We start from the raw sequence: 24179 nt of genomic DNA, 5'->3' as shown, positions 1-24179 counted from the left end.
CCAATATTGATTGAATATCATTAATTCTTCTGCTATTGAGATACAATTCATGTGATAGTAAACAAGCATCTAATAAATAGAATACTTGCTGTCAAAGTAGCAAATGGACATCTACCATCTAACCTGGGACTAAGGAATCTGATTTGCATAAAAGCTGAAGGCTTATTTGGCCAGGTAAACTTTGTTAATAAAACGCATTAGCTGGATGTAATTCATTTCCATGCACTTGCATTATTGACATGTGCTTGTGCAATAAAGAAGTATTGCAATTCAACATTCCCAGAGATTTAGAAATTGCTACTATCTTACATTTCAAAAATCGGAAAGCCTTACTGATGACCATGACAAGACGAGTTGACTGTTATGTGATTTATTAATAACTTCACCACAAGTTATAGTCACATTTTATCTACAAATTCAGTTGATTTAATTTCCCAGTGCATTGATTTTGGTTCTGAATAAATTATCTCCTGCTTGTGTGCCACATAATATGGTGAAGCAATTAAATAAGACAACTTGTAAATGGTACCCTTGTGACTTCACACAATGATTTCTTGTCAATAGCACTAAGTCAAAAATGAGAGTCTAGCATGGAGAAGTTGTGCAGCCTCATCTGGTGCATGAATATTCACTTGTGAGGCAAAGTCTCTTTCCACAAGTGACCTAAATCCAAAAATATTAATGAGTTGTCATGGAGATTATGAGTAAACTCAAATGCAAGAGTTGGCAAAGAGCTAAAGAGAAAAGCTGCATTATATGTAAAATGTAAAATATATTTTAGTGAATATATAGATGAGCTTCTGAGATAGACTGTAATATCACTGTGACCTCAATAGTGGTGTGTTAGTGTTTTGTGAAGAAATTGGATCCTGTACAGCATCCAGCATGCTGCTCTGCAGCCTTACCATCATGTACAGTTTAACAATAACTTTGAAGTAACAGTAACTTAGAAGTCTGATCTGAGTTTGTACCAAGACCCGAAGAACTCAGGTTTGAAACTGATCCAACACCATTCACATAATGCAAAGGAAGATCTTGCTTAAAATCTGGATTATTTTATCAGTGAATCAGGTTGCTTGATCTGAAAGTAATTTTTACAATCACTCATTTCCTAAAGTGCTTCTTTGTGTTCCTGTGCAGCTTGAAACATCATCCTTTGGCATACTGAATATGAAATTGACACTGTAATTCTCTTATTTTGCTGAATAATAAATCACAGTCTATTGAAAGCTTGGGGACAGGCAGTATTATCTAGAGAGGCAGCATTCAATGCAATCTGGTTGGAAAGCAGTAATCCTGTCTGTAGGAAACCCACTGGGTTAGAGTTTCTGTTAAGCATCTCAAACAGCCAGTTGTTGGTGAACTGATAAACATTGCATCACCTTTAGATCTGAAATCAGTTTCTTGAGTTCAATAGTTAAATAGTTATTCGCTGGAAATCCAGATATGACTTGTTTTTGTGACCAGTTGTAAATACCATAGTTAGACGAGCTGTTCGCCCTCTCATCTGGAAATGCTGTATGATACTGGGAATTTGGACATCAGAGAAAGAAGCAGAGGCCTTAAAACATAGATAATGAAACTAAAAAAAGTACTTTTTGAGTTTTTTTATAAGATAATTGTGTCAATAAAATAAATATGAACTGCCTGCTACTCTATCTTTGTATGTGTATATATAATACCATGCTGATTTTGGAAATTGCTTTCATTAAATCTTTTGTAACACAAATACAGATGAAGGTGAATGCAGTGAAGGCAGACTAACACTAACTTTGTTTTGATAAAATTACAGCACCAGCTCTGCTGATTTATTTTCATGGAGGTTACTGGCAGTTGCTGAGGTGAGTCTTAGCAAACAATGTTGAAAAATTATTCCATATAATCAATATTAAAAAAAGTCAAAAATAAAATATGTGAGTAGAAACCAGTAGTAGAGTAATAAGTACATTGTGATTGAAGACAGTTACTGGGGGTCCAATTATGATAATTAATATGATTTGAACATCCTAATTCTACAGTTTGTTACCACGGGACGTATAAAAGAGTGATTCTGCTAAAATATTGATTTATCATTGATTGCAGCAAAGACTTGTCTGGTTTCATGGTGCCTCCATTGAATAAAGCTGGAGTAATCGTTGTTGCTGTTGATTACACCTTGGCCCCAAAAGGTAGGTAGAGCAGAGCCTGTTACCAACAGTAGCAAGACCAGGAAATTCCAGATCATGTTGGGGTTCAAAACTTTTCATCTCTTCGATATTTGTCATGAAATAAATCTTATTTAGGCCACTCCATTGTCAGCATGAGTTCATTACAAGAAGAGTAATTGGTGTCATAAAATCATTGTTGCTATTCTCATTTCTTATTATATGTTATTTCCATCAAACTTTTCTGTAATCACTGACAAAATAAAAATTACCTTATAAATACTGTTCGATGTGCTGTAACTTTCTTCATCTGTTACGGAAGTGAAGGCCAACAAGGAGGCCTCTGGGTAAAAATCAGTTCCAGAAGCTGGCTTAGGACCATTTTTGTTTTGGATAATAAAATGATCTAACACCAGCTTCAAATCTGCTGTTACTGTATGAAACTGTAATTTAAAATTAAATTCTGAGACATTTTTTCATTGAATTCTCAGGTAGTATGGACCTAATTGTATCTCAAGTCCGACGTAGCGTAGCTTTTATTGTGCAACAGTATTCTTCTTTGAGGTAAGATCTCACATCACATGTATGAATTTCAAGGCTGGAAAACAGAAAAGGTTCTTCCATGGAGTAACTGTTGCAAGATAGCAAAGTGCCTCAATTATTCCAGTAATTTGTTGCAGTGACATTTACAAGCCTCCCGCCGCCGGGAAACCTGCAATCCATAGACTCGAGGGCAGCTGCCTGTGCTTGCATAACAACAAACTGACCTTGCATTAGCAACAAGCCGATCTTGCATGACAATTCAGTATTCTGAATGGCTGGTCTTGTGCTGCAATGAAAATTGTGACATCAACATTAAAGATATTACATCACAGTTGGATTCACTAGCGGGCAAATGGAATTGACAATTGCTTCATGTCATGATAGAAAGTTTGGAATCAAAGTTTTGCCAAAAACTTGTACCGAGTTGGTGCTGGATATCTTTATGTTACTAAAGATTGGAAACTGGCTTTTTGGCAGGCTTCTGAATTCAGGAGGCCTTTTGTTCAGCATACGCATCAGTGTGTTCTTCTGTCACCTGGCTGAGCATTAGTTGATTTTGCAGTTGAACTCATTCACAGTCTCACCTTCCGAGCTGCCATTTGCATTACTCTTGCCATCTGCCCTTGATGACAGGTAACTTGGGTATCTGAAAAGTGAAAAATTCAGGCTAATGTCAAGAGGGGAAGAGTGGAAAGCAAGAGATGGAACATTTTGGTTGCCCTGCTATAGGAAGGATGTTATTAAACGAGAAAGGATGCAAAAAAGATTGTGCAAGGATGTTACCAAATTGGGAAGGTTTGAGTTATAAGGAGAGGCTGGGACTCTTTTCCCTGGAGTGTAGGAGGCTGAGTGATGACTTTCTAGAAGTTTATAAAATCATGAGGAGGACAGATAAGGTAAATAGCCAAAGTCTTTTCTTTAAGTTAAATGAGTCCAAAATTAATGGGAAAAAGTTTAAGGTGAGAGGGGAATGTTTTAAAAAGGACCTGAGGAGCAACATTTCACATGGAGGATGGTGCATATATGGAATGAACTGCCAGAGGAAGTGGTGGAAGTAAGTACAGTTACAACATTTAAAAGACATTTGGACAGGTACATGGATAGGAAAGGTTCAGAAGGATATGGGCCAAATGCAGGCAAATGGGACTAGTTATGTTTAGGAAACCGAGTTGGCATGGATGAGTTGGGCCGAAAGGTCTGTTTCTGTGCTGTATGACTCTATGATTCTATGTGAGGCCAGGAAATCAGAAGAGGTTATGGAAATAGGAGGAAGTGAGAGGTGAGGAGGACTATTTATGAGGATATTGTCAGCTGAAACCATTGGTTTCAACCCTGTCTCTGGTCATGACCTTGACAATGGCCATTCCAATAATGACTAGCATTTTCTCCTCCATGGGCATAAGGATATGCAGTCACAGCCTTCCTCCTCTGGTTAGCTTCAGCTTGTTCCAGTTCGTGTTCCACCTGATCCTCCAAAAGAGAGGAAAGTCTAGAACATAGAATATAGAACATAGAACAATACAGCACAGAACAGGCCCTTCGGCCCACGATGTTGTGCCGAACATTTGTCCTAGCTTAAGCACCTATCCATGTACCTATCCAATTGCCGCTTAAAGGTCACCAATGATTCTGACTCTGCCACTCCCACAGGCAGCGCATTCCATGCCCCCACCACTCTCTGGGTAAAAAACCTACCCCTGACATCCCCCCATACCTTCCACCTTTCACCTTAAATTTATGTCCCCTTGTAACACTCTGTTGTACCCGGGGAAAAAGTCTCTGACTGTCTACTCTATCTATTCCCCTGATCATCTTATAAACCTCTATCAAGTCACCACTCATCCTTCGCCGTTCCAATGAGAAAAGGCCTAGCAATCTCAACCTATCCTCATACGACCTATTCTCCATTCCAGACAACATCCTGGTAAATCTCCTCTGCACCCTCTCCAAAGCTTCCACATCTTTCCTAAAATGAGGCAACCAGAACTGCACACAGTACTCCAAATGTGGCCTTACCAAGGTCCTGTACAGCTGCAACACCACCTCACGACTCTTGAATTCAATTCCTCTGCTAATGAACGCTAATACACCATAGGCTTTCTTACAAGCTCTTTCCACCTGAGTGGCAACTTTCAAAGAGCTTTGAACATAGACCCCAAGATCCCTCTGCTCCTCCACCTTACTAAGAATTCTGCATTCTTATTTGTCCTTCCAAAATGGACAACCTCACACTTGACAGGGTTGAACTCCATCTGCCACTCCTCAGCCCAGTCTGCATCATATCTAAGTCCCTTTGCAGCCGACAACAGCTCTCCTCACTATCCACAACGCCACCAATCTTCGTATCGTCTGCAAATTTACTGACCCACCCTTCGACTCCCTCTTCCAAGTCATTAATAAAAATTACAAACAGCAGAAGACCCAGAACTGATCCCTGTGGAACTCCACTTGTAACTTGGCTCCAGGCTGAATATTTACTATCTACACCACTCTCTGACTTCGACCGGTTAGCCAGTTCTCTATCCAACTGGCCAAATTTCCTACTAGCCAATGCCTCCTGACTTTCCGCATAAGCCTACCATGGGGAACCTTATCAAATGCCTTACTAAAATCCATGTACACTACATCCACTGCGTCCAGTCTACTGAACAATCTGTTTGGATGATGTGGCTGACCTCAAAAATGTGAGGGTGAAGCAAGCTTATGAATATTAGCCAAGAGTTCTTAGTGATAGGGATTGTTGGTACTGTTGAGCAGTATCTGCAGTCTTTTTTAACTCTTTCATGGGAAGTAGGCACTAGTGGCTAGGGCAGCATTTATTGCTCTTCCCTAATTTCCCAGAGGCCATTTAAGAGTTATTGAAGATCTAGAATCACATGTAGGTCAGATGGCAATTTCTTAGGTTTTCCTCAACAATCAACAACGGCTTTATGGTTGTCATCAGACTCTTAATTCCAGACCTTTGCTGAATTCAAATCCATGAGAGGACCTGGGTCCCCAGACATTACCTGGGTCTCTGAAATAACAGTCCAGCAGTAATACCCATAGGCCATCACCTCCCCAGTTGAAAGGGTTGGCTTTAAAAGTGACTTGTATGAGCTCAAAAAATTTAGAACTTCATTCAGGTCCTCATGACCTGACCCTGACTTCATGTTTGACATTTCCCCTTGCATTTTGACTATGTTTCTGGAGGACCTCGTGCCGCTCTCTGTGGATATGCAACATCGCTCCTTCTTTCCACTGGACCTCCAGACATCATCCAAAAAAGACTGCCCTCACAATATCCAGTATTGCATTCTTTCTTCTTCCAGGACAATGTGACTTACTGCATGACTTTGAGTGCTTGCCCTAGCCATAGATTACCACTCCTTTGAAAGATGCAAGCTATCTTTAAGGGTGCAAATTGATTGGAAGCAATGCAGGCTATCTGTAAGACACTGCAGGCTACATGTAAGACAACGTTTACTAGCTTTACTCAATGCAAACTAAGTGGAAGCAGTGCAGGCTAACCGTAAGTAGCACACACATATTATTAAGGAACTATGATTTAAAGTCCTTTGAATGTAGAAACATTGAAAATGATGAATTAATTTTGTCATTTCTTAATCATTCTCTCTTTGACCTGTTGGTTAAGAAAATGTCAGCTGCTTCATTAGGGAATTTTCCACGCTGAACCATGCAGTAATGGATCCCTGAGGGCAGGAGCAGCTGGAGGTAAAGCTGAAGTCAAATTAGTCAATTCCAGAGATTTATTTTCTATTAAGATTATATAGGAAGAGGGAGCAAATCTCATGCTCCACTACTCACTAATATACAGTAACTGTTTAAATAATTCCCCATAAAAAAAAGGATACCCTCCAGTAGAATTCATTGTTGAAGTCAGAATTCATCGGGACAAAAGATGCTTGCACAACTTTCAATTGTTAACAGTGGCTGTTGTTATTCCAGCAAAGAAAAAGAATGCAGTTTAAATGGTCTTCTGAATAAAGTTTTCTTTGTCAGAAATGCACAAAGAGGGGGGAGATACAGAGCTGATTTCTGTTCAGACACAACTCACCAAAGATTTATACTCTTTTTTTGTGTGTTTTGTAGTGGTGTTTACCTTTGTGGACATTCTGCTGGTGCTCATGTGGGAGCCATGGTACTTTGTACTGATTGGAAAGAGTATGGTATCTCTCCTGATATTAAAGGTAAGAACAGGAAGGTATTGAGTTACTTCAAATTAGTGCACTTAGTTTTGCTTTCAATCATTTCAATTACAGTAACCAAAGGCATTCCTGGGGTAGTATATTTTGTTATTATTTGGGAACATAAAGCTGTATTGATGTTCCTCCTCACATCCCTGAGTAAAACTCATATGGGACGAACTGTTGTATGCACCAAACTGAGGCGTGTTCATGTTGGGAATGGAATACATTTCTATTTTAGGTATCTAGTGTGAACATTAAGCACTCTCAGGTCAAGTTAATAGCCAGATGTGCTGTAAACCTTCCTTTATTCTATCACAATATTGAGTAGAGTTTTTTAGAATTAGAATTAGAATCCCTACAGTATGGAAACAGGCCCTTCGGCCCAACAAGTCCACACCGACCCTCCGAAAAGTAACCCACCCAGACCCATTCCCCTACTCTATATTTACTCCTGACTAATGCCCTAGCCTACACATCCCTGAACACTATGAGCAATTTAGCATGGCCAATTCACCTAACCCACACATCTTTGGATTATGGGAGGAAACCGGAGCACCTGAAGGAAACCCATGCAGACACGGGAAGAATGTGCAAACTCCACACAGATGGTCGTCCGAGGCTGGAATCAAATCTGGGTCTCCTTGGAGCTGTGAGGCAGCAGTGCTAACCACTGAGCCACCGTGCCGAGTAATACAGGAAGTCCGCAGGTTACGAACAAGTTCTGTTTTTCAGTCTGTTCATAAGTCGAATTTGTATATAAGTCAGAAAGTTACATACGGTTCACATCCGGCATCAATAAGTCAAATGTTTGTCTTAGTATATAGTATGCATTTTGCCTAATACATCTTAAATATAATAATACAGTAATAATAATAAATATAACTATAGTACAGTATTTATAATTGAGAGAGAGAGAGTGTGTGTGTGTGTGTGTGTATATTTAGGTATAAAAACATTAAAAACATGCAGTGATTTTAGCATCACACAAAGTAGTCCACCCATTTGTTAGTACAAACCATTATATGCAACTTGATTTTTTAAACTAATAGGCTTTTTGGAGGTTGGTTCGTAAGTACCAGCATTCATAAGTCGGGCATTCATAACTCGGAGAAAGCCCTAAAATAACAAAATTTAGCATAACACATTTCAAGATGGCTCCATGAAGAATACTTGAAACAGTTTTGACATTTCAGATTGATATTTCAAATTTTTATTCATCATGAGCAGAAGCTGAACAGGAGGTTGACATGTGAAAACCTTCACTAAACAATGAGAAAAGTTTATGTGTGATTACATGAGTAATCAGATGTGCAGTAATATGTGAACTTTTGTAGGTATCAACTTGTTCAGACACATTAAAACACAAGTCCAGGACAGGTGGGATTTAAACATCAACCCTCTAATCCAGGTTTATGTTGCAACATAATAGTACCACTGCACCACAAGAAACCATGTGAGTGTTAGCATTACAGACACACTTAACATGTAGCTCACACTTTGTCAAGTTTTTTTTTATTTAGGTGTTTAACTAAGATATTTGAATGGTTGAAAGATGTGAATGTTTCAAAAATATTGCCTAAGTTTTAATGTGGATTATTTACAACATCATTCTAATTTTACAAGGCCATTGACTGATGGCACCTTACAGAACCATGTTTTATTTCTCCACAGGTGCTTTACTTGTCAGTGGGATTTATGATCTCTGTCCAATTGTTCATACCTTTGTCAATGATCCTCTTAAGATGACCGAGTAGGTTCACTGAGCATTCATTGCTGTTGACTATGATTGTATTTATAAATTAATACGTTTTTGCAATCAGAACCAAAGGTGCAAAGTTCAATGACCTCAGTATTTGTGTTAATCCCTCACTATTTTGTGTGGAATGTATGTTCACACTTAATAGTGTGAAAACTGGTAATTCTTCATGCCAACTCATTCAGTATTTGCTGTTCATTTTCTTTGGGTTCTATCTTAATTTTAGTTTTTAATAAGTTGCAAAATGAAGTGAGTGTTCGAGAACTTGGGGTTTGCATTTGAAACGAGCAATCATTTATTTATATTATATCTATTTACTCTTATATTGTAAGTGATTGCATTTTCGCTGAAGTTTAGATGTGAAATAGAAACTTTAGAAGTCTTGTATTAGCAACTTACTTGCATGGCTAAAAATTAACTTTCATTTTGCAATTTTTATGATTATCAGCTTTTAGCTTTTTGCTTCTAATGATTGGTTGTTAAATCAAGCCAACATATTTGAATCAATTCCTTGTGATTGTAATTGTGACAAACGTGTTTTCCCTTTACTGGCAGACTTTAGTTTTGATGATGGCAGTATAGTTTTTTTGTCACATCAGTCTGAAATAAATACTTCATTCTGACTTAATAGGGCTGATGCTCTCCGAAATAGTCCGATGCGATTTGTGAATGTCACGAAGCAGCTGAATGGTAACTGTGAGATCATAATCGCCGTGGCACAGCATGACTCAGATGAATTTAGGAAACAATCTCAAGAATATTACCAGGTACATTTTCATTTTATGTACTTCATCTGTTTCACTCTATCAAACCTATTTTCCTATCTCCTGGGAAATGTTATTCAAGCAGATTTTGAATAATTCAGCCTAGCATAACTAGAGGCTTCTGGACATGGTGGACCAACCTAAATCAGCGCTTCTCAAACTGTGAGTCACGACCACCAGTGGAGTCACCAGTCAAAATGTTGGTGCCCTGAGCTCGAAAGCTGCAATGGCTACATGGCCCCGATAAATCCTTTCATTTTTTAAAACAGTGAATGCCGATACTTGAGGCTAGATTGTTGTTTTGCAAAACTCTGCAGAAAAAGTAAGTATTTTTTAATGCAAGGAGTCTGTGGATTAAATAGCTTTCCAACCCAGGACTTGCCTGCATCGTCCCTCCAACCCTTCATCGCCAACAGTCACAAGTCTTGCATTCCCGTAATTGCCACATTCACCCTGGTATTTTCATAGGTCCCCAGCACAGGTGCCACCACCATTAGGGATTTGGAATCATAGCAATTTTCAAGTACAAGTACAATTGTACTTAACATGTTCCTATGAATGGATTTCTTGAGTGGATAGATTGTTTCCCCTTGTGGAAGAGTCTGGGATCAGTGAGCATACTCTCTGAGTAAGGGGTCTGTAAGGAATCAAGAACTAAAAGGATAAGGCAGAAATATGGAGTTGGATTATTAGATCAACCTTGATCTCACTGATTGGTGGAGCAGACTCAATGGACTGAATGGCCTCCTTCTGTTCCTTTGTTTATGGTCTTAAGGTACCTCCTCAACCTCTGACAAAGTTCTGAGGCTTTAGAGGATTTATCAACAAGGTGCCTCTGTTACAGTCCACTGTCAGAGATATTGATATCTTGATGAGAACGTCAAGCTTAGATAAATTGGGAACACAAGCTTCTGAGCACCTCACTGTGACAGTTCTGTAACTGGTTTGAGAAAGAAACACCCCAGGCTGTAAGAGACCAGGCACCTTCTCAACCTAGACAGGAGAAGACTCCATGGTGTCAACAATCAGGAACTTTGTCAGAATATGCAAGGAAACATCGATACAGCAGACAGGTTTTATCTATGGGAGTTAATACCCTCATAGCCCAGAATCTACAGGAGTAGAAACCTAACTGTCTCAAGCAAGTGATTGTCTGGCCATATCCATGAACAGGTTGGCAACTGCCTTGGAGAGCCAAGTGTAGCATTCTCAAGGTCTGTCGGATGTATGCACAGACTCCTGTATTCTATCATACCAGTCACTGGTCCTCATGGTGACAGGGTGACAGAGAACCTGGTGTTCACTCTTACATGGGAACAAATGATTCCAGGAGGCATCCAGTCAGAGGAAGAACCTCAGAACATCCTCTCAGGACACAGGAGAGGTGGCTTGGCCCTTTACTTCCATCCTTCCTGCCTCCTTCCAACCCTTGGAAGTTTAAAATGAGTAGAGTCCACTTACGACTGATAAGGAGACTGTCAGTATGTTAGGGCTGTTCAGACACGAATGCCTTAGGGTCACATGACAAAATTTCCAAGTTCAATGGATTTCACTCTTGAGTAGCCTCCCTCTACCGCAGCTAGAGAACCTGTGACTATACTGAGATAAATTGTAAGGGAAAGAAAAAAGATAAATTTTGAGTACACATTGATGAAATGGGTGACATTGTACTGTGTATGAATGATCATGTTTTCATTAATGTTAATGGTTTTGCAATACTTCTGTTTGAATCTTGGTCTAGCCCCAATTGTAATGGTGCCACCATGATGTTTAACATTGAGTCAATACAGGATAAACCATGGATAGACGTCTGTGTTGATAGTCTGCTCCAGCATGGGGAACCAAATTTACAAAGCCAACATAGGGAACAGATTCTGTTTGTGCCATTGCATCTCTTGGTTAAACATCGCTATACTTTCCTTGGCCTATGTTCAGATGTATTGATGCTGAACTAAATGTCAGTAATGTCTGGGGCAGGTCCTTGTACACAGGGAGACAAATGTATTAGGGTTGCCAAAAATTAGGAAGCCTACAGTTTGTATTCTGTATAGTGCTTGGGTCTGTGCATTATGTTGTTGCCCTCAAACTGCCTCACATCAGTGGATCTTGCAGTTCCCTCCCTCACAGAAAAAAAACTTACCCTGCATACTCCAGAGTGTGATTGTAACCATTTATTTCCCATTGTGCGGTTTCAATTCCAGTACAATGGAAGGCAACAGTGAGCACACTTCTGGTAGTGGTTTCCAGCCTCCGCTGCTACGTCTCAGTGAGGCCCCAGAAATCCAGGTCACCTTCCTGATCGGCCTGACCAAGAACCCCAAAGGCTTTACACCTCCTCAGGTGTGCGCCTAACTTGTTTATATGAGCCTACCCCATATTGAAAAGAATTCAAAATCAGGGTGCAGCACTCAAGCCTGAAATAATTAGACTTTTTGCATTTGAAATATTACTGATTAAAGCTCCACTCAAGGTTCTGATATATGTCTTTCAGGTGTTGTTTCCTCTGTCAAGTTAATACTATTTCATTAAGATACGAGTAATTTCAGGAACTGCTCAGTACAGTATTTTACACCTCCATTATCTACAATCTTGTCTAAGCATTATTCAACCAGAATGAAATATGATTCTGAAAATATTCTGCTACAGACCCAAGTCCCTACACCTCAGTCCACCTTCACTCATTGAGTTCTCTGATGGTATTATATATTTTTTCCTTATTGTTTGACAGAGCAATTTATCTGCCAAAATGTAGAAAATTGCATCATTTTAAGTAGTGCAGAGCTACAGCATGCATTTTTCGAGTTTAAAATTACATTGACACTACTATTCTGTAAATTTAGCAAACAAGTATTGGAAAAGCTTTCACCTTTACAGAATATTTTACATTTAAAAACATATTAACCATTTCAAACAAACAAAATGGATTCTTGTTAGGGGGAATGGTGTGAGGAGTTGGAATCTTGTAAGTAAATGACCAACTAAGAATCAATGCAGTTAAAAGGCTAGAAGATGTAAATAATTTGCGAGTAACATTGTGTTAATAGAGGTGATAATGAATTTGCTCATACTTGGGGTATAGCTGGAACATCTAACATCAGCACTCAAAATAATTCATCAATTTTATACTTGAGAAATTTTTCAGTTCTCTACTCCACATCCAATCTAGAAGGCAAACGGCTGAATATCAGCGAGGCCTCTTACGATGAGAATGGTCTGATCTTTGACCTTCCCTGATCTATCTTCTAATCTGTTGTTCCTGTCCAGCATTGACAAGACTGGAAATTTACTCGGCTGAATTGTCCAAGTCTTTGATCAATGTATGCAAATGAGACTATCCAAGTTCAGAAAATAAGAACCTGATTTTCCATATAGGGTTTGATGGCTAGATGAAAATATTGCAAATGAGTATTGAGGAGCTCATTTGCTTATGTTAAGATCTTACTTATAATTTTTAAAAATTATTCATTCACAGGATGACCGTGTCACTGTCAGGGCCAGCATTCATTGCCCTATCCCTAATTGCTGAGAGGGCAGTTGAGAGTCAACCACATTACTATCAGTGTAGAGTCACAAGCAGGAGAAAGTGAGGATTGCAGATGCTGGAGAGTCAGCGTTGACAAGTCTGGTGCTGGAAAAGCAAAGCAGGCCAGGCAGCATCCGAGGCACAGGAGAGTCAACATCTTGGGCATAAGTCTTTAATCAGGAATGTGGAGGGGGAAGAGGGCTGAGAGATAAATAGGGAGGGTGGGGTTTGGGCTGTGGGGAAGGTAGCTGGGAAGGTGATTGGTGGATGCTGGTGGCAAGAAATTGTGATAAGTCGGTGGGGAGGGGGTGGAAAGGAAGATGGACAGATAGGACAGGTCAAGAGGGCAGTGTCGAATTGGAGGGTTGGATCTTGGATGAGGTGGAGGGAGGGGAGACTTGGAAACTAGTGAAGTCGATGCTGATGCTGTGTGTTTGAAGGATCCCAAGGCAGAAGATGAAGTGTTTTTCCTCCAGTCATTGGGTGGGTTTGATTTAGCAGTGGAAGAGGCCCAGAACTTGCATGTCCTTGGGGGATATGCTTTTGAACCGCACCCTTCCAACTGCAACAAGTATAGAACCTACCCCCCCAATCCCAGTTCTCACCTTTCACTTCATTAATCACTGGATACAGCGCATTATCGTTCACCATTTCCACCACCTACAATCGGACCCCACAAATACAGATAGATTTCCTACCCCGTCCCTACCTGTGTTCTGCAGAGACCATTCTCTCCACGACTCCCTCATTAGGTCCATGCTCCCCACCAACCCACCCTCCACACCCGACACCTTCCTGTGCCATTGAACAAGGTGCAAAACCTGCACCCACACCTCGCTCCTCGCTTCCGTCCAAGGCCCCAGTGGATCTTTTCACCTCCGGCAGAGATTTTCCTGCACATCCACCCACCTCATCTATGTGTCTGTTGCTCTCGATGTGGTCTCCTCTACATCACAGAGACAGGACACCAACTTGTGGAGCATTTCAGGGAATATGTCTGGGATACACGCCCCAAACAACCCCACCACCTGTGGCCGATCAATTCAATTCCTCCTCCCACTCCCCCAAGGACACGCAAGTTCTAAGCCTCCTCCACCACCAATCCAAACTTCCCGACAACTGGAGGAAGAATGTCTCATCTTGTGCCTTAGGACCCTCCAACCACACGGCATCAATGTCAATTTCACCAGTTTCCTCATCTCCCCTTCCCCCATCTCATCCCAGGTCCAACCCTCCAACTTGGCACCGCCCTCTTGATCTGTCCTACTTCCGTTACACCTCGCCACTTCCCCCTCCCCACCAACCTATCATAATTACTCCCAACCTGCATCCACCTATCACCTTCCCCCCAATGCCACTCCCCCCATTTATTTCTCATCCCCCTCCCCCCCCTTCCATATTCCTAATGAAGGGATTATGCTCAAACCATTGACTCTCCTGCTCCTTGGATGCTCCCTGATCTGCTGTGCCTTTCCAGTGCAATACTTTTCAATTTAGAGAGTCACATGTGGGCCAGATTAGGGAAAAATAGCAACTTCCTTCCCTAAAGGGCATTAGTGAACCGGATGTTTTCTTTTCGCCTGACAATCCTTAGATTTTTAATTCCAGATTTGTTTAAATCAAATTCCAATTTCACAGTCTGCCATGGTAGTATTCAAACCCAGGTCCTCAGATCATTACCGGAGTCTCCAGATTTATAGTCTAGCAATGATACCACAAGGCCATCGCTTCCCATTGAATCTCTCCTTTTTTAATGCAGGTTGCTATTTTCCCAGGTGGTGGAGAGAAATCAGTGCCAATTCCCAACTTGAAAGTCACAATGGTTACCAGGCAGCTGCAGCTCACCAACATCTTCCCCTGGCATCCATTTTGGCCCAAATCTCAGGTCTTTACTAATGTGCAGTGACCACCTGCACCATCTGTCCACAGAGTTTGGCAGCAGCAATGGATCACCATGGAATATCTCAAATTAACTTACAACATAGTTCATTAACTGCGGCACGGTGGCACAGTGGTTAGCACTGCTGCCTCGCAGCGCCAGAGACCCGGGTTCAATTCCCACCTCAGGCGACTGACTGTGTGGAGTTTGCACGTTCTCCCCGTGTCTGCGTGGGTTTCCTCCGGGTGCTCCGGTTTCCTCCCACAGTCCAAAGATGTGCAAGTCAGGTGAATTGGCTATGCTAAATTGCCCGTAGTGTTAGGTAAGGGGTAAATGTAGGGGTATGGGTGGGTTACGCTTCGGCGGGTCGGTGTGGACTTGTTGGGCCGAAGGGCCTGTTTCCACACTGTAAAGTAATCTAATTAATTCAATATGGCACTTTGGAGCTGACTGACACCTAACATTGCAATGCTGCTGCTAATCAGCTTTGTATACAAGGACAGCATTCAACTTGTGCATTAGAACAGGATGCACCTCAGGGCTCTTAAGACTGTTTTCTTAGCTGTCACTGTCTTGCCTTGTGTTTTAGAGCGGACAAAAAGCTGGGCAGCTTGTTATTTAGGCCACCAATAAATAGTCAAGGGGATGGATGTGTTAGTATATGGCACCATGCAATGTTAATTTCAAATTCATGGCATGTGGCAGCAGCTTATGCTGCAAGCATACCAAATAAACTTCAACTAAATAACCAGGTCTGAAAGTCAAAGGGGAGCAGTCCTTAGTCCAGTCGAAGAGGACAATGATCAATCAGAGGGCTGGTCCATCCTTGATCAGGAAAGGGGATGTCTTGAATTGTTAAGTAGGAGGCACAAAGGTGAGGAAGGGTTAGTAATTTAAGGGGATGATAATGGGTGGGAACCATTGATGGAAGATGCTACCATTTTTACTTGGTTTGAAATTAAACAACTTGGCAATATTTTCCAAGTCAGTGGCAAACAGAAACTGGGGGGCATTGTGAAAGATGGCTACTAATTTGCTACAACCCGTTTCATGTGTCTTTTGTATGCCAATTTTGCCCCATGGATCTTTCAAACAGAAAGGTTCTTAAATTCCTTTTTTTTGGTACTTTATTTAGGTCTTCTTCCCTATCCATCTTACTATTTAAAACCCACCCCCATTATTCCAATTACACTTCCTGCAAGGAGGATTGACACCAATCAATACAGGTAATGCCCATTAAGCAGTGAGACAAGGAGAATTCCCTTTACACTACCATCCTGACGTGTCTTTCAGTCAGCTGAATATGAATAATTCATTCATAGAAACATTATTTGCTATTCTGTTATTCAGAATAACGTGTGGGTGCATTATCCGTGCAGTTCTTTTAAAATAACTTTTCATTGCAGGCTATTAAGGCTGCTGGGTTGAAGGTCAGTTTTCAAGATGTACCAAATACAGATCATTTTGATATCATAGAAAAACTAGTGGATGAGAACTACTTTCTTACACAGGTAAAGTTTTTTGTAACTATAAGGTTTGCTTTCTTGGATTTGAATTGTCTTATCTCCCAAGAGAACAAAATGAACCTTTGATTTGACTACAACTCAATCTGGTTTTGGCCAAGGGATAAACAAAGATCTTAACACCTTCATTGTAAAAATGCAAATTTGCCTGGTGTAAAAAAAAGGTTTTGGCTACCTAAAACTACAGTGGGAGACTAGGGTGGACAAAGTTAAAAATCACACAACACCAAGTTATAACGGGTTTATTTGGAACTACAGTAGCCCCTCAACTTATGAACTTAATGCGTTCCGGGACCCGGCTCACGAACCGAAAAGTTCGCGAACTGAATCAATTTTTCCCCATTGCTTGGGTAGAGTAAGAATGCTTGGACAGCTATTCACAGCACACACACCAAAGACGAACTGAATGAGATCACGCGGGGCCCGTGAGCTTTTGCGTTCAACAAGCGCGTAGCAAAACAGAACAATGAAACCACATGGTCGCACACAGGCTTTTTTGCATTCGTACCTTCGTTCATACCTTGAACTTCATACGTACATTGAAACAAAATTTTATGTACAATCCTGTTTGTAAACCGATTTGTTCATGAACGGGGTCGTTCGTATGTCGAGGTACTACTGTAATAGCATTCAGAGTGCATGCTCCTTCATCAGTTACCTGAAGGAGGCGCAGTACTCTGAAAGCTAGTACTTCCAAATAAACTTGTTGGACTATAACCTTGTGTTGTGTGATTTTTAAGTCTGAATTACAAACCTACCTTATTTTGATACTTGTTATTTAGGATAGTCACATGGTTAAAGTCTCTGTTCAAGGATGTGGCAGAAAATTCAAACTGCTTTCTCCAACAAATGGAATTTCATTAGAAAGGGAGGGAGCCTGGCAAACAAGGCCAAGTTACAGCTGCAGTCACCTAAGCAGCTAAAATGCCTAACCACCATACCTGAAATAGAAACCAGGACTTTCTCACAGAGTCCTACGGTACAGAGACAGGCATTTTGGCCCAAACTAGTTCATCCAAACTCACCCCATTTCCCTGAATTTGGCCCATATTCTTCTAAACCTTTCCTATCCATGAATTGGAGATGGGGTGTACAAAGTTAAAAATCACACACCAGGCTATAGTCCAACAGGTTTAATTGGAAGCAACTTTCCTATCCATGTATTTGTCCAAATGCCTTTTAAATGTTGTTAACGTACCTGCCTCAACCACATCCGCTGGCAGCTCATTCCATATGTGTACCATGCTTTGTGTAGTCCTTGATTCCCCAACCCTGGGAAAACGACTGAGTGCATCTTCCCGAACCATGCCTCTCATGATTTTATACACTTCTATAAGATCCCCCCTCAGTCTCGTATAGTCTAAAGAAAAATGTCCTAGCTTGTCCAACCTCTCCCCATAACTCAGACCGTTGAGTCCTGGCAACATCCTTGTAAATTTCTTCTGCACTCTTTCTAGTTTAATAACATCCTTCCTATAGCAAAGTGACCAAAACTGAACACAATACTTAAAGTACAGCCTCACCAACATCCTGTACAACTGCAATATAACTGTAGATATACTTAGTTCCAGACAATTAACTCTTTATAATGCAAAATGCTTGCATATTTCTAACAGTCTCTTAATGCTAAATAATTAATCATAGAGATGTACAGCATGGAAACAGACCCTTCGGTCCAACCCGTCCACGCCGACCAGATATCCCAACCCAATCTAGTCCCACCTGCCAGCACCTGGCCCATATCCCTCCAAACCCTTCCTATTCACACTTATTAAATATTACGTAATACTTGAGATTGTAGTTATACTCTATGTATAAAATGTTTTTTATTCTTGCCTCTAAATTAGAAACTTCTGGAATATGTGAACTGATTGCAAACCTTCCCAACTTCTATACTCAATGACTGATGAAGGCTAGGGTGCCAAAAGCCTTCTTCACTGCTCTGTCTATCTGTGACTCCACTTTCTCTCTCCTCTAATCTCTCCTCTTAAGCTTACTTGAGAAATCAACCTGCAGGCCATTAACAGTAGGAACCATTGCTACTGAGAATATCTTCCTTTTCAAGACCTTTATTTCAGCCAAAAATAACAACTTGACGAAGAAACATCAGGACCACAGCAAAAATAGTGATTAGGTTATACTTCAGTTTCTAATAACTGTCTTAACCTTCATCTGCATCTAATTTTAACATGAATGATACTGTGAATGAGCCGTAGTGAAAAATCATATTTCCATTAACATCTAGGCAACTGTGGGAGAGCAATAAACTAACATTGTTCATTTTAAAATGGAAAAGATTGTTGTTGGATTAATTAAGTTGACTCAATCACTCTAAGGGTAAAAAAATATACACATAAAATATATTAGATCACGGGCAAATACAAGTAAACACCTTAAAAATTGTCTATGGCAATTATGGGTTGTCATCTGGCATGAAATTCATTTCAATCACGCTAATTATGAAATATACTTCTAAAGTTACTTCTAAAGAGGGGTTGGTTCACTCAGTTGCTTGGACAATTGGACTGTGATGCAAATTGATGCCATAGGGCATGGGTTAAATTCTCACAGTCCTGACCAAGAAGGTTGCACTTTCTCAAGCTTACCCCTTGCCTCAACCATGGTGTTTGCGGGGTTAACCACCATCAATCATCTCTCTCTAATGGGATAACAGTCATACGGTCTGGTAGGAGTACTGCAACTTTACCTTTACTGCTAAAGAACAATTGATAAACATACCTTTTCATCGGAATTTTGGAAATATAATTGAGAAATCTTATCAGTTTAAAGATATCAGTCTAATACCACTGTATGTTTGTTTCTTTTAGGTACTGTTGAAAATGGTGATTAGAAGATGAATCAATTTCCACAAAACTAGAAAAGCATACACTAACTGTTCCCTCATTGCTACAGAAAGAACTGTAGATATTCTTAGTTCCAGGCAATTAACTCTGTATAATGCAAAATGCTTGCATATTTCTAACAGTCTCTTAATGCTAAATAATTAACCACTTGTTAAATATTATGTAATACTTGGGATTGTAGTTATACACTATATATAAAACGTTTTTTATTCTTGCCTCTAAATTAGAAAGTTCTGGAATATGTGAACTGATTGCATAAAATACATAATTTTAAAGTGTCCCAGCTGGCAGATGTTCAGGATAATATAAATATAGATGAATATCCACAAGATTCAATTTCTTTCATAGTCAGATATTTTGATGGAATAAATGGATACTGCATAGGGTGTATTTAAGGAACTGTAAACAAATCAATGTCAAACTTACAAAAGTTCCAATCAATCTGCACACAAATCCTTTTGTACTGTGCAAAACTAAATTAGAAGCCCCTGGTTTCATTCAAAGTTTATTAACCCTTAGCAACATAATTTCAGTGCCTCTGTAAAACATCAATTTGCAGTGTTACTGTTGGCCATTGGTACAATTTCAGTGAATTACTATACCATTACTGTTGAAGTTAAAGTTAATTCCATTTCATATACATTTTCTCCCTGTGCTTGATTTTGCTTGTCTCTTCATGGTTTGTCTTTGATCTTGGATGCTCAGATACTGCCTAACCTGCTGCACACCAGCTGTTAGCATGAAACCACAACCAACCAATAGTCAACTACAGGAAACCTGCAGTAATAACAAAACCTGGTCAGAAGATTGATCTCTACTGTAAGCAATAAAGATACAAATTCACTTTGTTCATTTTCTTTTGCTTATTTTGAATGCACTTTTAATTATTTGTGAAAATATTAAACATGGGGGAAAATTTGGCTATGTGTGACAGTTGGACGAAACAGATTATGCTATATATTCTCCAGGAAATCTATAGGGTTAGCAAAGCTAATTGTTGGAGACGCCATATCTCAAGTTGTTCTATGAAGTCTTATCACAGGTGAACATAAAATATCCAAGTTGAAAAGTGTGGTGCTGAAAAAGCACAGCAAGTCAGCAGCATCTGAGGGGAAGGAGAATCGACGTTTCGGTCATAAGTCCTTCATCAGGAATGGGGGGGGTGGGGAAGGGGCCTGAGAGGTGAATAGGAAGGGTGAGAGTGGGGCTGGGAGGAAGGTAGCTTGGAAGGCAATAGATAACTGCGGGGATGGGGGGGTTGTAGTGATAAGTCGGAGTGGAAGGTGGAGCAGATAGGTGGGAAGGAAGATGGACATCAAATGCAGAAGCAAATGAGCAATGAACATTCAAACTAGTACACAGTTATACTTTTGAGCTGCGTAAGGTCACCTCTCCCAACTCTTACATTACCCAATCTTTCTTATTGTATTCTACCACTACCCAGCTGCGCTCCGCCCTTATTGCCCCCCCCCCTTTCTCCAAGTTGGCAAACTTTCCCTCTAAGTGCTGACATAAGGCTAAACTTGTATCTTGATGTTCTTTTACTTTGCTTGTAACATCTTCCATTGTTCACAGGTACATTCCATTCCTGAACATACATTTTGACAATGTATCTTTTCTTGCGTTTCAGCTATCTCAACTATTTTGCTGAGACTAAATTATTTAAAACATTATGATGAAAAAAGTCATTTGCTTTAATAATTCTGCACTAAAGTTAGTATTCAATTATCCACAATTATACATTAAAGACAAAGATACATTTCCCTAATGCTTGCCTAGCTGATATTTTTCCCTGTACCCCTTTTCTGGACATACACACTCGTGTTTTTCTATATCTGCAAAAACAACACACTTCCCCATTTCTTACAACTCCCCCATTTCTTTTTTTTAACCATTTGTTGTTTTTGCAATTTTATTTTCTGCCCTCTTTTCACCCTATGGTGCAGAGGTTCACAATCTTGCCATTTCTGTCCTTCTAAGACTGTCTTTTTTTCAAACTCTAGGAGTAATCTGCTACTCTCCCTTTCTTGCGCTTGTGCTATTGTCATGACCATTATTGATTGTTGTCCTGCCAAAGACATTACCAGCTTAGTCATTATCCACTTTAACACATTAAACCCTATCAATAGACCTACTATTATTAGTAATACATAAATGCCTAAATTAACTAACCATTTTCCCCAACCAGTCAGTCCCCAGTCGCCCCATCCCCATCCCTCATCTTTTCGAAGTTCATCCCCAATTTTTATCTTTTTCTTCCTTATCTTCCACTATGGAAGAGATGTCTGGGATGAAAGTGCAGCATTCCTTACCAATCAGAGCAAAGGTTCCCCCTTTTTCAGCCAAGAGATAGTCTAAAGCCATTCGATTCTGTAAAGCTGTTAGTCTTGTGGTAATCATTTTGGTGGTTTTGGCCGATATTTGGGACTGAGTTTCTCCCATTGCGTCGGTGGTACCATTAATTAGCTTCTCAAGGGCAGCCACCAGTTTCTGTATTTCTACCCCTGCCCTTGCAGTGCCGTAGTTTGGGAATAGTGTCCACAACAGATGGTCTCCTTCAGAGACCACTCGGGTCTTACGTCTTATTCCCCCCACCTTTCTCAGGTTGTGCTCATGTTTTTCTTAATCAGAGGTGAGGAACTATATAAGCGAGGTAACAGCAGCTACTCCAGCCTTTCTGGCTTTGAGGCAGTGTTTCATCAACATCATAACATGCATGCATTCCTATACATTTGGTCACGCGAATGTATTTTTCCCGGGAATAAATGGATAGGCCTTCAGGTTGCATACCCAATATGTTCCGTTTAATATTCGGGAAATGGTCGTGGCAGTGGCTTGGCTGGTGTAGACACAAGATGATTTTCCTAATTGGAAGGGTGCGGTATCATTCTGATTACAGAAACAGGTGGTATTTACTGCTCCTTTCTGTGGAAACTCTAAGGCCATCGATAGCACCCAGAGTTTTCGGGGCTGGACTAGGGAACCGTCCTGCAAAATTATATTTACCCCTGTCAGATATCCACTTTGTATCATTTGAGCCCGAGTCAAATTGTTATACATCGTACACTTCTCTTTTGGTGAGCAGTATTACCGAGGTGGGGATCCCAGATTCGCCATGGTGTGGGACCTCTGCATAGACCCAACAGTCGGCAAGTCCCTCTTGTTCAGCATAATTTTAGCATAGTGTAATGAAGTGATTTTTCCCGCCTCCTTGAACAGTTAATACTACTAATGTTACAATACTATACCAGTACCTGCCCATCTCTGACCCCTGCCTACCGTCCTGTCTATCTGTTTTAATCTTTTAGGCGCCAGGGAGAGGTGAGTCCACACAGCCCTTACAATTAATAACAATAGATATCATCAAACGTTAAGAGAGTCTTTTGTCTCAGTTCATTCCTTCTTTCTTAGCTTAATTTTCAGAGGGTTGTCTGTAGGATGAGCGTGCCACTCCGCCAATGGGGTGTTCACAGGACCTTTAACGCAAGTGTGATGACTCCACCCTTTCTCAGCAGTTCAGATAGCTGTCTCAGTAGTCAGGAGGGTTAGGAATGGTCCCTCCCAGCTCGGGTGCAGTTTGGTATCTTTCCAGGTCTTGATCAGGACCCAATCACCCGGTTGTCGAACTCAAGTGGAGGTATCTGGGTCAACAGACCCTTCTTCCTAGGGACAGACAAAGAAGAGCTGAGCGCCACAATATAGTTCTTTAAAAACTTATCATTGAACTCTACAGTTGGTAATTCCCCTCTTCCACCCAAGAAAGGTAATCCAAACATCATCTCATAAGGAGAGAGGCCTATATCACGTCTAGGCGCAGTCCTAATGTGTAGCAACGTGATAGGTAAACATTTTGTCCATGGTAATCGAGTCTCTAGGACTAGCTTAGACAATTGCTTCTTTAAGGTTTGATTCATTCGTTCCACCGTCCAGAGGAAGGTGGGTGTCAAAGAGTGTGAAATTCTCAAGAGATATCTAATCCTACCATTACTTCTTGTAGGATCTTAGAGGTAAAATGGCTACCTTGGTCCGAATCTATACTTTCCACCACTCCATATCGAGGAAAAATATGTTCTAAAAGAGTTTTCACTACTCCCTTCGAGGTAGCTGAGGACATTGGAAATGCCTCCACCCACCCAGTTAGGTGATCCATTAGGACTAATAAGTACTTTTGTTTCCCTACTGGGGGTAATTCTGTGTAGTCTATCTGTATTCTTTGAAAAGGTCCGACCCCAGGGTTTCTTCCACCTCTTGGCCCCCCTCTCGTTACTTTCTTATTAATCTTTTGGCAAGTCGGGCATCCTGCGCATACCTGCTTGGCTAAGGTGTATATCCCTTTACATCCGTACTTCCTTAACACTATGTCACACATAGCTTGCGCACCTCAGTGACTCCCCTGTTGTAAGACAGCCATAATCTCTTAACATCCAGCACCCATTTGCTGTCTTTGCAGCTCCTAAATCTTTTAGTCCTTTTTCCTCCTTTGCAGTAAACAACGGGGCACCCTGAAGATCTGAAATTGTAGGTATTAGGGAGTATATCACTGCTCCTTGTGGATTCAGGGTCGCTTCTTTAACTACCTCATCGGCCAGTCTATTTCCTCTTACTTCTGGTTCATTCCCCTTCTGATGTAACTATCGCTATTTCTCTCGGGAGTAACAGGGATTCCAGCACTTGTTTTATCAATTTCTCATGAGCAAGTTCTTTTCCTCTGCTATTTATCAATCCTCTTTCTTGCCAAATTTTTCCGAAGGTATGTACCACTCCAAACGCATATTTGGAGTCTGTATATATCGTTCTTTTTTGTTTTCTAAGGTTCTGAGAGCTCTTTCTAGGGCATAGAGTTCACAAGTTTGGGCTGACCAGCCGTTAGGCAGTCTTTCAGCCTCGATAACGCTTCCCTCTATTCCGTCTATTACAGCATGTCCATTGTGCCTTTTACCCTTAATTATCAGGGTGGACCCGTCGATAAACAACTGAACTCCCGCATGCAACG

At 40.6% G+C, this 24179-nt stretch overlaps 1 protein-coding gene across 3 annotated transcripts in view; it reads left to right on the top strand.

The window, feature by feature from the left end:
- Window positions 1-20036, top strand: part of afmid (arylformamidase) — a 47732-nt gene extending 27696 nt beyond the window's left edge. For all 3 annotated transcript variants that reach the window (XM_088000697.1, XM_088000696.1, XM_088000698.1), the window contains 8 exons: window positions 1793-1841; window positions 2083-2172; window positions 2640-2708; window positions 6780-6877; window positions 8549-8627; window positions 9265-9400; window positions 16206-16310; window positions 19151-20036. In XM_088000697.1, coding sequence (XP_087856823.1) covers window positions 1793-1841; window positions 2083-2172; window positions 2640-2708; window positions 6780-6877; window positions 8549-8627; window positions 9265-9400; window positions 16206-16310; window positions 19151-19180 — 656 coding nt within the window. In that variant the 3' untranslated portion in view covers window positions 19181-20036. The remainder of the gene's footprint in view (window positions 1-1792; window positions 1842-2082; window positions 2173-2639; window positions 2709-6779; window positions 6878-8548; window positions 8628-9264; window positions 9401-16205; window positions 16311-19150) is intronic.
- Window positions 20037-24179: the final 4143 nt, after the last annotated feature.

Source organism: Chiloscyllium plagiosum, unplaced genomic scaffold (assembly GCF_037043375.1).
Source record: "Chiloscyllium plagiosum isolate Xiang-an unplaced genomic scaffold, Cpla_swu_hap1 HiC_scaffold_25, whole genome shotgun sequence".
Taxonomy (NCBI): Eukaryota; Metazoa; Chordata; class Chondrichthyes; order Orectolobiformes; family Hemiscylliidae; genus Chiloscyllium; species Chiloscyllium plagiosum.
Note: the sequence above shows the minus strand (reverse complement) of the source record. Positions and strands in the feature narration are given on the sequence as shown.